General features: G+C 51.2%; 1 protein-coding gene across 2 annotated transcripts in view; it reads right to left on the bottom strand.

Moving 5' to 3' along the window:
- Positions 1 to 3,857: 3,857 nt before the first annotated feature.
- The window catches only part of LOC130300436 (methanethiol oxidase-like), a 35,690-nt gene continuing 24,189 nt past the window's right edge, over positions 3,858 to 15,358 (bottom strand). The window contains exons 2-12 of one of the 2 annotated variants that reach the window (XM_056551538.1): positions 14,790 to 14,846; positions 13,574 to 13,686; positions 12,587 to 12,772; positions 12,382 to 12,502; positions 11,940 to 12,122; positions 11,628 to 11,809; positions 10,578 to 10,656; positions 7,779 to 7,900; positions 7,533 to 7,625; positions 7,336 to 7,454; positions 3,858 to 5,016 (exon numbers count right to left, since the gene is read on the bottom strand). In XM_056551538.1, coding sequence (XP_056407513.1) covers positions 4,854 to 5,016; positions 7,336 to 7,454; positions 7,533 to 7,625; positions 7,779 to 7,900; positions 10,578 to 10,656; positions 11,628 to 11,809; positions 11,940 to 12,122; positions 12,382 to 12,502; positions 12,587 to 12,772; positions 13,574 to 13,686; positions 14,790 to 14,846 — 1,418 coding nt within the window. In that variant the 3' untranslated portion in view covers positions 3,858 to 4,853. Of the gene's footprint in view, positions 5,017 to 6,927; positions 6,950 to 7,309; positions 7,455 to 7,532; positions 7,626 to 7,778; positions 7,901 to 10,577; positions 10,657 to 11,627; positions 11,810 to 11,939; positions 12,123 to 12,381; positions 12,503 to 12,586; positions 12,773 to 13,573; positions 13,687 to 14,789; positions 14,847 to 15,358 lie in introns of those variants that run through there. The other variant, XM_056551539.1, reaches the window with a different exon arrangement.

The following is a 15,358-nucleotide window of genomic DNA, read 5'->3' as shown; positions in this document are numbered from 1 at the left end:
TACCAGTGACCTGTTGTGTGATCTGTGGTATCACCAGTGACCTGTTGTGTGATCTGTGGTATCGCCAGTGACCTGTTGTGTGATCTATGGTATCACCAGTGACCTGTGGTATCACCAGTGACCTGTTGTGTGATCTGTGGTATCACCAGTGACCTGTCGTGTGATCTGTGGTATCACCAGTGACCTGTAGTGTGATCTGTGGTATCACCAGTGACCTGTTGTGTGATCTGTGGTATCGCCAGTGACCTGTTGTGTGATCTGTGGTATCACCAGTGACCTATTGTGTGATCAGTGACCTGTTGTGTGATCTGTGGTATCACCAGTGACCTGTCGTGTGATCTGTGGTATCGCCAGTGACCTGTTGTGTGATCTGTGGTATCACCAGTGACCTGTTGTGTGATCTGTGGTATCACCAGTGACGTGTTGTGTGATCTGTGGTATCACCAGTGACCTGTTGTGTGATCTGTGATATCCCGTGACCTGTCGTGTGATCTGTGGTATCACCAGTGACCTGTTGTGTGATCTGTGGTATCACCAGTGACCTGTCGTGTGATCTGTGATATCACCAGTGACGTGTTGTGTGATCTGTGGTATCACCAGTGACCTGTTGTGTGATCTATGGTATCACCAGTGACCTGTTGTGTGATCTATGGTATCACCAGTGACCTGTTGTGTGATCTGTGGTATCACCAGTGACCTGTAGTGTGATCTGTGGTATTACCAGTGACCTGTTGTGTGATCTGTGGTATCACCAGTGACCTGTTGTGTGATCTGTGGTATCGCCAGTGACCTGTTGTGTGATCTATGGTATCACCAGTGACCTGTGGTATCACCAGTGACCTGTTGTGTGATCTGTGGTATCACCAGTGACCTGTCGTGTGATCTGTGGTATCACCAGTGACCTGTAGTGTGATCTGTGGTATCACCAGTGACCTGTAGTGTGATCTGTGGTATTACCAGTGACCTGTTGTGTGATCTGTGGTATCGCCAGTGACCTGTTGTGTGATCTGTGGTATCACCAGTGACCTATTGTGTGATCAGTGACCTGTTGTGTGATCTGTGGTATCACCAGTGACCTGTCGTGTGATCTGTGGTATCGCCAGTGACCTGTTGTGTGATCTGTGGTATCACCAGTGACCTGTCGTGTGATCTGTGGTATCACCAGTGACCTGTTGTGTGATCTGTGGTATCACCAGTGACCTGTCGTGTGATCTGTGGTATCACCAGTGACCTGTTGTGTGATCTGTGGTATCACCAGTGACGTGTTGTGTGATCTGTGGTATCACCAGTGACCTGTTGTGTGATCTGTGATATCCCGTGACCTGTCGTGTGATCTGTGGTATCACCAGTGACCTGTTGTGTGATCTGTGGTATCACCAGTGACCTGTCGTGTGATCTGTGATATCACCAGTGACGTGTTGTGTGATCTGTGGTATCACCAGTGACCTGTTGTGTGATCTATGGTATCACCAGTGACCTGTTGTGTGATCTATGGTATCACCAGTGACCTGTTGTGTGATCTGTGGTATCACCAGTGACCTGTAGTGTGATCTGTGGTATCACCAGTGACCTGTTGTGTGATCTGTGGTATCACCAGTGACCTGTTGTGTGATCTATGGTATCACCAGTGACCTGTTGTGTGATCTGTGGTATCGCCAGTGACCTGTTGTGTGATCTGTGGTATCACCAGTGACCTGTTGTGTGATCTGTGGTATCGCCAGTGACCTGTTGTGTGATCTATGGTATCACCAGTGACCTGTGGTATCACCAGTGACCTGTTGTGTGATCTGTGGTATCACCAGTGACCTGTCGTGTGATCTGTGGTATCACCAGTGACCTGTAGTGTGATCTGTGGTATCACCAGTGACCTGTAGTGTGATCTGTGGTATTACCAGTGACCTGTTGTGTGATCTGTGGTATCGCCAGTGACCTGTTGTGTGATCTGTGGTATCACCAGTGACCTATTGTGTGATCAGTGACCTGTTGTGTGATCTGTGGTATCACCAGTGACCTGTCGTGTGATCTGTGGTATCGCCAGTGACCTGTTGTGTGATCTGTGGTATCACCAGTGACCTGTCGTGTGATCTGTGGTATCACCAGTGACCTGTTGTGTGATCTGTGGTATCACCAGTGACCTGTCGTGTGATCTGTGGTATCACCAGTGACCTGTTGTGTGATCTGTGGTATCACCAGTGACGTGTTGTGTGATCTGTGGTATCACCAGTGACCTGTTGTGTGATCTGTGGTATCACCAGTGACCTATTGTGTGATCTGCGGTATCACCAGTGACCTGTCGTGTGATCTGTGGTATCACCAGTGACCTATTGTGTGATCTGTGGTATCACCAGTGACCTGTTGTGTGATCTGTGGTATCACCAGTGACCTGTTGTGTGATCTGTGGTATCACCAGTGACCTGTTGTGTGATCTGTGATATCACCAGTGACCTGTTGTGTGATCTGTGGTATCACCAGTGACCTGTCGTGTGATCTGTGGTATCACCAGTGACCTGTAGTGTGATCTGTGGTATCACCAGTGACCTGTTGTATGATCTGTGGTATCACCAGTGACCTGTTGTGTGATCTGTGGTATCACCAGTGACCTGTCGTGTGATCTGTGGTATCACCAGTGACCTGTTATGTGATCTGTGGTATCACCAGTGACCTGTCGTGTGATCTGTGGTATAATGGTTATGGTATATAATAGTATTATTGTCTGTGTCCACCATTCCCCTCTGCACCCTTGGTTCCTGCCCCCAGAGTGGTGAGTGCTGCCCATTTGTTCTCCTGTTATGAACTTTGACCTATTATATGGGATCCCCCTCTCTCCAGTAAAGAGTTGTTTGACCCAGAGTTCTACTTTACACATGGGATGGCGGTTAACCCCTGCAAGTCCTGCATGCATGTGTTGGAATCTGTATAGTGCCGTCTGCTGTGTCCTCAGTGAACTCTATTCATTATTACTTTGTTAGATTTAAGTTATTCCAAGATTGTTGGTTTTTCTGTCTTTAAAGGGGGCTTCCAGGGAGGTGTGTATGTGTGTGTGTATATATATATATATATATATATATATATATATATATATATATATATATGCTCCAACATCACCATACAACCTAGATGTAATCCTGCCTGATAGGCGTGGCTCCTGTGGCCCCTGTTGTCTTCTCTGATATTCCTTACCATCATTCCCTCCCCTACTACAAGTCCCAGGACTAAACCTACATATTTACCAAGAAATTACAAAAATGATAAAATGCTTTATTGAGATATAAACAATAAAACAACAGGAGAAGAGGAGCCGGGTAAAATACATGAAATAGAGTTTATCACAATCAATTGTAATAACCCACAAGGGAAATCAATGAGTTTAAAAATAATCTATCTAATTAAGTATTGATGTGTAAAAACACCGACTTAAAGCAGTGTTTCCCAACCAGGGTGCCTCCAGATGTTGCAAAACTACAACTCCCAGTATGCCTGGACAGCCTTTGGCTGTCCAGGCATTCTGGGAGTTGTAGTTTTGCAACAACTGGAGGCACCCTGGTTTGGAAACACTGACTTAAAGGGTACTGCAGGGGAAAACAAGTGCTTTCAAATCAACAGACGCCAGAAAGTTCTACAGATTTGTAAATTACTTCTATATACAAATCTTAATCCTTCCAGTACTTATCAGCTGCTGTATTCTCCACAGGAAGTTGTGTAGTTTTTTTCTAGTCTGATCACAGTGCTCTCTGCTGACACCTCTGTCCATGTCAGGAACTGTCCAGAGCAGGAGGACAGTTCCTGACATGGACAGAAATGGCAGCAGAGAGCACTGTGGTCAGACTGGAAAGAACTACACAACTTCCTCTGGAACATACAGCAGCTGATAAGTACTGGAAGGATTAAGATTTTTATGGCATTCGTTGATTTGAAAACATTTGTTTTCCACTGGAATACCCCTTTATTACATATAAAAATAATACTGCACAAGAGAAATGGACCTGCAACATGTAACACCAAACAATATGGTGAATGTGTCAATCCACAGCAGCTATGGTTATGATACATACCTCAGTACAGAAAACTCTACTGAGGGAACCCCGCATGGACGCCACAAAGTAAAACAAGGCAACCTGTTGTGGAGAGACACATACACACATGCTTACCCAGAGGCCGCTTCATCAGGGAGTCATTGCAGTTCTGCTCTAACTGCGGGCAATCTCCCTCTCTGAGAGCAGCTCCCACCATCCTGTTCTGTGAGCAGAGAGACACAGTGTGTGATTGGCTGAGGCTGCACACACCTCCTAGCACTGAAGGGAGCATGACTCATCAGTGCAGGGCAGAGACCACATGGTCTGTGTCTCTCAGGAGGGTGGGGGTACTTTCAGAGACACAGTGGATGGCTGGATGACATTTTTTCCCCACTCCCTGGATATAAGTGACAACAAAAGAGGGGAAACTGCTCTATATATCTAATAAATGATATTTAGACAAGTAAATAGGTTGGTGAGAGGGAAAGGATGGGCTATGGGTTAGGCTCCCTGGAGTACCCCTTTAATGTGAGGGACTAGCGATGTCCACATCTGTATTATCTTCTGATTATAAACCTGCAGCCCTGGAGCCGACACGTCACAGCCGCCATCTTTACCACCCGGATTCAGGTCGGTTATGGGACAATTTATTCTGAAATCTCAATAATCAATGTAAGTGAAAGCTCATAACCTGTGAGGACGAGCGGACGATGAGACCAGCAGGCAGCATGCTGGGAGTAGTAGTACAATCACATTAGAAGGTAGTATGCGTAAAGGGGGATGGAATCATTCAGAGCAGTGGGGTATGGGGGGGGGGGGGGGTAGGGGTGATGACGCCCCCTATATCCAGATGTCGGAGCTGCAATCACCTCCTGGATAGCGACACTCATGAGCCAAGGCCGGACCATCCGGCTCCTTCCCAAAATCCACCATGAAGTCGGGGTTCAGCTGGAGGCCTCCCTTGTCTGTGTCCACATCAATCTGCAGCATGACGGAGCCGTCCCTGTGGGGGAGACACGGAGGGGACACAGATCAGACACAGCACAATATACAGTATATAATGGGGTCTTCAAAACATCATCAACACGTAGAGGAAAAGAATCCATGTGGGTGGGGTGGGCCGCAGTCAGTGCATTATGTATCAAGAACTTAGGAGAACAGACATGGCCGCACATCTACATGATCTATGGCTCCACAGATCTCTCATCAGGTAGTTAGGAAATATATTCATTAATCTGAGGGGGTCCCTAACTTAAAATGGAGACCACCACAACAACACCTATGTCCATAGGAAGAACGACCTGTGGTCTGACAGCCCCTCTACTGCCAGACCCAGACCCCCGAGTCTGGGCCACGCCACCCCACAGACATAGCCCAACAGCAACAATGGCCGCCAGAGAGCCCCACACAAGTGTGAACAGATCACTAAGTGGACATTACCATGTGCTCCCGACCTTATAAGTTAGGGACCCACTTAAATCTGGTGGGTGTGAAGTGTCCGGTGGGTGTGAAGTGTCCAGAGGGTGTGAAGTGTCCAGTGGGTGTGAAGTGTCCAGAGGGCGTGAAGTGTCCGGTGGGTGTGAAGTGTCCAGAGGGCGTGAAGTGTCCGGTGGGTGTGAAGTGTCCAGAGGGCGTGAAGTGTCCAGAGGACTTGTACAGATTGATCAATATGAACCTGATATTAGTTTTTGTATTTGTGCTGAGAATCCATAGATCACCATTCACCATGTCTACGATGGGAGTATCCACCTCCAGTTGTCTGTTTCTAATCTACTGTGGGGTCCCTCATAGGCCACTGCTGGTTCCTGTGCCTGGAGAGGACATGCCAGGAGCGGACATACCTGGAGTGGACAGACCTGGAGCCCACATACCTGGAGCCCACATACCTGGAGCCCACATACCTGGAGCGAACATACCAGGAGCGGACATACCTGGAGCAGACATACCTGGAGCGAACATACCAGGAGCGGACATACCAGGAGCAGACATACCTGGAGCAGACATACCAGGAGTGGACATACCAGGAGCAGACATACCTGAAGCAGACATACCAGGAGCGGACATACCAGGAGCGGACATACCAGGAGCAGACATACCTGGAGCAGACATACCAGGAGTGGACATACCAGGAGCAGACATACCTGGAGCAGACATACCTGGAGCAGACATACCAGGAGCGGACATACCAGGAGTGGACATACCAGGAGCAGACATACCTGGAGCGGACATACCAGGAGCGGACATACCAGGAGCAGACATACCTGGAGCAGACATACCTGGAGCAGACATACCTGGAGCAGACATACCAGGAGCGGACAGATCTGGAGCGGACATACCTGGAGCTGACATACCTGGAGTGGACAGACCTGGAGCCCACATACCTGGAGTCCACATACCTGGAGCGAACATACCAGGAGCGGACATACCAGGAGCGGACATACCAGGAGCGGACATACCAGGAGCGGACATACCAGGAGCAGACATACCAGGAGCAGACAGATCTGGAGCGGACATACCTGGAGCTGACATACCTGGAGCAGACATACCTGGAGCGAACATACCAGGAGCAGACATACCAGGAGCAGACATACCTGGAACAGACATACCAGGAGCGGACAGATCTGGAGCGGACATACCTGGAGCTGACATACCTGGTGCGGACATACCTGGAGCCCACATACCTGGAGAGGACATACCTGGAGCAGATACACCTGGAGCGAACATACCTGGAGCAGATATACCTGGAGCTGACATACCTGGAGCTGACATACCTGGAGCCCACATACCTTGAGCAGATATACCTGGAGCAGATATACCTGGAGCAGACATACCTGGAGCGGACATACCTGGAGCAGACATACCTGGAGCTCACATACCTGGAGCAGATATACCTGTAGTGGACATACCTGGAGCTGATATACCTGGAGCCCACATACCTGGAGCGGATATATCTGGAGCGGACATACCTGGAGCGGACATACCTCTAGCCCACATACCTGGAGCTCACATACCTGGAGCGGATATACCTGGAGCGGACATACCTGGAGCGGACATACCTGGAGCCCACATACCTGGAGCCCACATACCTGGAGCTCACATACCTGGAGCGGATATACCTGGAGCGGACATACCTGGAGTGGACATACCTGGAGCGGACATACCTAGAGCTCACATACATGGAGGGGACATACCTGGAGCGGACATAGCTTGAGCTGACATACCTGGAGCACACATACCTGGAATGGACATACCTGGAATGCACATACCTGGAGTGCACATACCTGGAGCAGATATACCTGGAGCGGACACATGCATCTCTTACCGGATTATGTCAGGGTAGAACTGTTTGTCCCAGGTGCTGAACAGAGATGAAGTCACATAGATCCTCTTCCCGTCTAGGCTGAGCTGGAACATCTGAGGACCCCCAGAGACCCTCCGACCCTATAAGACACACAGAAGAGGAGATGATAGATGGTTGCCGTGGTGATTAGAGAGGTCGGGGGTCTGCAGGTAACTTACCTTTACCGTCACTGGATCAGGCTGACATTTCAGCTCTTTGTCCTCCAGCACAGTCACCGGACCTCCGCTCAGAATGCTGCCCCCCAGAAAGATCTGCAGACAGAAAAAAACATGGAGGGTGAGCGGCTGCAGCGCTATCAGGGACTCTCCAGAGGGGTCACATGACCACTACTTCTCGGATGGCTGCAGGAAAGGCAGCAGTGTCTGCTGTCCCTGGGCGCTCTGGGGTCTCCACCCATCACCTACCTGTCCCACCAGCTTAGGGTGACTGGTGTCCTTGATGTCATACTGCCTGAGGTCACCGTGCAGCCAGTTACTGAGGTACAGATAGCGGTCATCCAGTGAGAGCAGGATATCAGTGATCAGACCTGTGGGGGGGGGGGGGGGGGCAGCAGAGAGAGGGTTAATGCACCCCAAATCATTATGTAAGAGCTGCCGCATAATCCAAATGTCATTTACCAGTCACCTGATTGGTTACTTGGGGCAGCACTGCATCCAGCAAGAGAGTCAACTGGAACGCCACCACATAATGGGGCGCGGCTACACTGGAGGTGGGTCATTATAAAAGGGTGGGGCATCCTGGACATGATAAGAGGGGGTGGGGTATCCTGGACATGATAAGAGAGGGTGGGGCATCCTGGACATAATAAGAGGGGGTGGGGTATCCTGGACATGATAAGAGGGGGTGGGGTATCCTGGACATGATAAGAGAGGGTGGGGCATCCTGGACATGATAAGAGAGGGTGGGGCATCCTGGACATAATAAGAGGAGGTGGGGTATCCTGGACATGATAAGAGGGGGTGGGGTATCCTGGACATGATAAGAGAGGGTGGGGCATCCTGGACATGATAAGAGAGGGTGGGGAATCCTGGACATAATAAGAGGGGGTGGGGTATCCTGGACATGATAAGAGGGGGTGGGGTATCCTGGACATAAGAGGGGGTGGGGTATCCTGGACATGATAAGGGGGGGGGTATCCTGGACATGATAAGAGAGGGTGGGGCATCCTGGACATGATAAGAGGGGGTGGGGAATCCTGGACATGATAAGAGGGGGTGGGGTATCCTGGACATGATAAGAGGGGGTGGGGAATCCTGGACATGATAAGAGAGGGTGGGGCATCCTGGACATGATAAGAGAGGGTGGGGCATCCTGGACATGATAAGAGGGGGTGGGGAATCCTGGACATGATAAGAGGGGGTGGGGTATCCTGGACATGATAAGAGGGGGTGGGGAATCCTGGACATGATAAGAGAGGGTGGGGCATCCTGGACATGATAAGAGGGGGTGGGGAATCCTGGACATGATAAGAGGGGGTGGGGTATCCTGGACATGATAAGAGGGGGTGGGGAATCCTGGACATGATAAGAGGGGGTGGGTCATCCTGGACATGATAAGAGCGGGTGGGGCATCCTGGACATGATGAGAGAGGGTGGGGCATCCTGGACATGATAAGAGAGGGTGGGGCATCCTGGACATGATAAGAGAGGGTGGGGCATCCTGGACATGATAAGAGAGGGTGGGGCATCCTGGACATAATAAGAGGAGGTGGGGTATCCTGGACATGATAAGAGGGGGTGGGGTATCCTGGACATGATAAGAGAGGGTGGGGCATCCTGGACATGATAAGAGAGGGTGGGGAATCCTGGACATAATAAGAGGGGGTGGGGTATCCTGGACATGATAAAAGGGGGTGGGGTATCCTGGACATAAGAGGGGGTGGGGTATCCTGGACATGATAAGGGGGGGGGGGTATCCTGGACATGATAAGAGAGGGTGGGGCATCCTGGACATGATAAGAGGGGGTGGGGAATCCTGGACATGATAAGAGGGGGTGGGGTATCCTGGACATGATAAGAGGGGGTGGGGAATCCTGGACATGATAAGAGAGGGTGGGGCATCCTGGACATGATAAGAGGGGGTGGGGTATCCTGGACATGATAAGAGGGGGTGGGGTATCCTGGACATGATAAGAGGGGGTGGGGCATCCTGGACATGATAAGAGGTGGTGGGGCATCCTGGACATGATAAGAGGGGGTGGGGCATCCTGGACATGATAAGAGGGGATGGGGCATCCTGGACATGATAAGAGGGGGTGGGGTATCCTGGACATGATAAGAGGGGGTGGGTCATCCTGGACATGATAAGAGGGGGTGGGGTATCCTGGACATGATAAGAGGGGGTGGGTCATCCTGGACATGATAAGAGGGGGTGGGGAATCCTGGACATGATAAGAGGGGGTGGGGCATCCTGGACATGATGAGAGGGGGTGGGGCATCCTGGACATGATGAGAGGGGGTGGGGCATCCTGGACATGATGAGAGAGGGTGGGGCATCCTGGACATGATAAGAGAGGGTGGGGCATCCTGGACATGATAAGAGGGGGTGGGGCATCCTGGACATGATAAGAGGGGGTGGGGCATTCTGGACATGATAAGAGGGGGTGGGGCATCCTGGACATGATAAGAGGGGGTGGGGTATCCTGGACATGATAAGAGGGGGTGGGGAATCCTGGACATGATAAGAGGGGGTGGGGCATCCTGGACATGATAAGAGGGGGTGGGGCATCCTGGACATGATAAGAGGGGGCGTGGCATCTAGACATGATAAGAGAGGGTGGGGCATCCTGGACATGATAAGAGAGGGTGGGGCATCCTGGACATGATAAGAGGGGGTGGGGTATCCTGGACATGATAAGAGGGGGTGGGGTAACCTGGACATGATAAGAGGGGGTGGGGTATCCTGGACATAAGAGGGGGTGGGGCATCCTGGACATGATAAGAGGGGGGTGGGGCATCCTGGACATGATAAGAGGGGGTGGGGTATCCTGGACATAAGAGGGGGTGGGGCATCCTGGACATGATAAGAGGGGGTGGGGCATCCTGGACATGATAAGAGGGGGTGGGGTATCCTGGACATAAGAGGGGGTGGGGCATCCTGGACATGATAAGAGGGGGTGGGGCATCCTGGACATGATAAGAGGGGGTGGGGCATCCTGGACATGATAACAGGGGGTGTACCCAGCCATCATACAGAATACTCACCTGGCATCTCAGGTAATGCCCATCCCTGGACCTTCTTGGCTGGCACCTGGATCACCTTCTCCGCAGCCCATTTACCATCCTGAGGAAGGAAAATACAAGACGTCATCCTGAGGGGCGGATATTCACCTTATGTGTCTAGGAGACGCTCAGGAGAGTCACAGACCGTAATGGGGAAGCAGCGACCTACCCTAAGTCTAAGGGATCTTCTCAAGATGCTACATAGCCCTCCTTATTTCTCCTCAGCCTAACCTCTCCTTCCAGGCTCTCCTCTCCCCTCAGCCTCCCCTCTCCCCTCAGCCTCCTCTCTCTCCTCTCCCCTCAGCCTCCCCTCTCCCCTCAGCCTCCTCTCTCTCCTCTCCCCTCAGCCTCCCCTCTCCCCTCAGCCTCCTCTCTCTCCTCTCCCCTCAGCCTCCCCTCTCCCCTCAGCCTCCTCTCTCTCCTCTCCCCTCAGCCTCCCCTCTCCCTCTCAGCCTCCCCTCTCCCCTCAGCCTCCTCTCTCTCCTCTCCCCTCAGCCTCCTCTCTCCCCTCAGCCTCCTCTCCCCTCAGCCTCCCCTCTCCCCTCAGCCTCCTCTCTCTCCTCTCCCCTCAGCCTCCCCTCTCCCCCTCAGCCTCCCCTCTCCCCTCAGCCTCCCCTCTCCCCTCAGCCTCCTCTCTCTCCTCTCAGCCTCCCCTCTCTCCTCAGCCTCCCCTCTCCCCTCAGCCTCCTCTCTCTCCTCTCCCCTCAGCCTCCTCTCTCCCCCTCTACTCTCCCCTCAGCCTCCTCTCTCCCCCTCTCCTCTCCCCTCAGCCTCCTCTCCCCTCAGCCTCCCCTCTCCCCCTCTCCTCTCCCCTCAGCCTCCTCTCTCCCCCTCTACCCTCCCCTCAGCCTCACCTTTGCCCTCAGCCTCCTCTCTCTCCTCTCCCCTCAGCCTCCCCTCTCTCCTCAGCCTCCCCTCTCCCCTCAGCCTCCTCTCTCTCCTCTCCCCTCAGCCTCCTCTCTCTCCTCTCCCCTCAGCCTCCTCTCTCCCCCTCTCCCCTCCCCTCAGCCTCACCTTTGCCCTCAGCCTCACCTTTGTCTTAAAGAATCGGAAAACAGAGCTGCTGAGGGGGCAGCCAACAAAGCCCTCCTGAGCGTCTGGATTGTGCAGGAAGCGGATTTCTGTGGGGGTTTTGCCGTCCTCTCCCAGGTCCAGGCTCTGTATACGGGTGTGCTTGGTCCAGTCCCACACGTGTATATGGCGGCCATAGTGTCCTGGAAAACAGAAGCGGCATAAGGCCTGGAGCCGACTGTGCACCTATCACCCCAAGATCACAAGGGTCAGACATGAAGAATGAGGAGGAACATCTATAAGATGGAAGCAATGACCGTCTTTACGTCCTACCTGCTGCTACGTCTTCCATCTTAAATCCGTTACGGTAAGCTTTCGGAGCCCCAAACTCGGTGCTGATCATGACGTTGTGCCGCGGTTGATACCAGAAGTCGTAGCCGAACGGTGTTGCTTGTCCTTCCACTTCCCAGTTCCCTTTTACTTCAAATGTCTCCCCATCCAGCAAGACGAAGCCTCCTGAGATGTGGAGCAGAAGGGGAGTTATAATGCCAGAGCTGAGTGGCTGCAGCTTACCCCTCCCCTATCCATAGAGGAAACATTAATGTTTGGCCCTGCTGACATATATGTTTATGGGGAGGTCGGGAGAGATAACTTTTGACTGGTCATTCAACCAACAGTTATTGGAAGTGTATGGGCACCTTCCCTGGCGTTTTGACAGATGATTCCAGGATTTCTTCTGATTTTGTATCATCCAATCATAAGGGGGCACCCTCACCTTTGCCATTTCCTTCAGGGTCTCCCAGAGCACTGATCATGATTTCCCCAGAGCCCAGGCAGTGAGAGGAGTGCAGATCCACCAGACCACACTTCTTCCGCACCTCCTCAGCTTCCACCACCTGCAGAGAGAAGGATCAGACATGGCCGCCATGACACAGGAGGATGAAGACTCAGTCCTGGGTGATGTCACAAGGAAAACCCACCTTGTGGAGGCGAGGGGCCCGTGGGTCAGTTCCCACATCCACCACATAGGTCCGGGAGGAAGTGAGACAAGGCAGGATCAGCTTGTTCCTCACTTTACAGGGGTCCCCAAAGCAGCTGCTGCAGGTGTTCCAGCCCGAGTGGTGCAGCTCATCGTTCACATTGGGCATCGGCAGACGGTGAATGACCTAGAATAAGCGGGAAGAGTCATCACCTGCGCCCACAGGACCGCCAGCCTCCTGAGGGAATCTACACTGACCCACAGAACTAACATTACATATTGTCACGTTGGGCAGGGATAGAGTGAAGCCTCAATCTTGCTCACACCTTCTGTCCCTGCCTACTTGTGTACCCATCCTAAACAACGGGTCCACAACCATGAGAACGTTCCCTACCTACTACGTGCAGGGACAGACAGAGTCAAAATAATAAACTACAAAACAGTAGTTGGAGAACAGCTGGAGGTACACAAACTAACAGAGACACACTAAGACAAACACATAGTCAAAACAAAGTCAGTCTTAGCCAAAGTCGGCAACAAGAGATAGCAAAGTAACAATAAAAATACCAAAAGAGATGTCAAGAACCATGCCAAAAGATCAGAGTACCAAAATAGACAATAGAGCTATAGGGGTGCTAGCTTCAGCCAACAGGTAACTTTAACAAGCAAAGCACAAGAGAAAGTGACTTCCTTATATATGAGAGTGTAGGTGAAAGGAGAATCCTGACTGACAGAAGAAACCAGAGCACAGATAGGCTGGGAGGAAACCACAACCACAACCAAGCAGCTCAGGGCAGAGTACCAGTAACCAACATAAAAAACAGAGCTATGCAGAATTAACCCTACGGGTGCAGACAGAACCAGTGATTACAGATATCAGTGTCAGCAATGGATTGAAGATCACATCCACCTGACCTAGAACAATCTCTTGGTAATGGTGACATCTACGTACAGTGGTTGGTAGCATCGTTCTCTGTGGTTCCATTACCTGGGAGTATGTGGCAGATCCGGGCTTTACATCCACAGAGGCCAAGTAGTCCGGCTTGTCAATCCCAGTGTTCCGATAGATACACACCACATACATCAGCTCCTCCCGGGCACCTGGACATCAGGGGCACAGAAGAGCAAATTGTGGTGAGCAGGTCCGGCATAAATTTTGGGAAATAGATTTGGACACTTGGCTGGTAAGATGTCAGGTTTGTGACCCCAGAAGTAGGGCTGTAGTTAGTATGTGTAATTGATGATGAGGGTTGTAGTGTCCGGTGGCTGAAGTGTAACAATCCTGTAGTTACCTGACAGTTTCCACTAACCACTTTAAATAAAGTAGCGATCAGTATCAAAGCCCCGGGAATAAATACCTCAAAAGCAAGGATGTATGGCTTGTTCTTTACTGATGTTGCAGAATCCAATATAATGGAAGACAGTGATGACATTGGAAATATTACACTTCTAGACATGTCAGGTAGCGATAGCTGGTAATATGTCACTGAATGTGAAGAATATAGACTTGGGGATTGTTTACCTTGTAGTTGTCCTGATTGGACTGGTTTTCTATCCCTAGTGGTACATACTGGGCTCAGAATTGTGCAGCGGTTCTGGACTGTACTACACTGTATTTACAGGATGAGATTTGACACTTGAGACTTTAGACTACAACTTGAGACTTGGCTTTATACTGACTTGACTTGGCTGAACTTCTGTCCTGGCGGCTATCCAAGTGTGAGTGCATACTTCAGGGGTCTTCACAGGGGAGTGTTCTGTGGTTAACTTTGAAAAGTCTCTCTCCCTCACCAACTTAATCTGTTGCTTTGGACAGTCCAGCCCAGAGGATACCCCAACCTAGTCCTTACTTTGCTAGAGGGCCCGTCACCTTTGCTCATGTCCCTAAAGTCTTCACTTATGTTGGTCCTACTCCTGTAGTGGGACACACCAGAAAGGCTGCCGCTTGTTACCTGAAAAATTGTAATTGGAGGCAGACGCCAATGAAGGTGTGAGAGCTGCTGCTGATGTTATTGGGTGAGGCTAGACTCTGACTAACATGTGCTATAGGTCCCTCCCCTGTTCCTGGAGACTGGGACACCACATAATCTCATAAGAAGAAAAGGACAGGACACCCCACCACCCATGTGTGTGAGCGGTCTCCACAATGGAAGAGAAGTCCCCGTCCTCTAATAACACATGAGGGGGGCTGGTAACCTCTTTACCTTTCATGGCGTCCAGAGGCGTCTTGAATCCGGGGCCGCAGGATGATCCACACTGAGCTGTAGAGAAGAAGACGATACGTAAGGATGACGTCTGCTGGAAGGTCGCGTCTCTCTGGACCTGAACAGCTGATCATTCCTGGGGATTCTCAACATATCGTAGTGAGAACATGATGTGGACACAATGATGACATCACAGAGCGCCCCTCATATGGTTACTGATGACATCACAGAGTGCCCCTCATATGGTTACTGATGACATCACAGAGCGCCCCCCATATGGTTAGTGATGACATCACAGAGTGCCCCCATATGGTTACTGATGACATCACAGAGCGCCCCTCATATGGTTACTGATGACATCACAGAGCGCCCCTCATATGGTTACTGATGACATCACAGAGCGCTCCCATATGGTTACTGATGACATCACAGAGTGCCTCTCATATAGTTACTGATGACATCACAGAGCGCCCCTCATATGGTTACTGATGACATCACAGAGCACCCCCATATGGTTACTGATGACATCACAGAGCGCCCCTCATATGGTTACTGATGACATCACAGAG

Source organism: Hyla sarda, unplaced genomic scaffold, assembly GCF_029499605.1.
Source record: "Hyla sarda isolate aHylSar1 unplaced genomic scaffold, aHylSar1.hap1 scaffold_1079, whole genome shotgun sequence".
NCBI classification, from domain to species: Eukaryota; Metazoa; Chordata; class Amphibia; order Anura; family Hylidae; genus Hyla; species Hyla sarda.
Note: the sequence above shows the minus strand (reverse complement) of the source record. Positions and strands in the feature narration are given on the sequence as shown.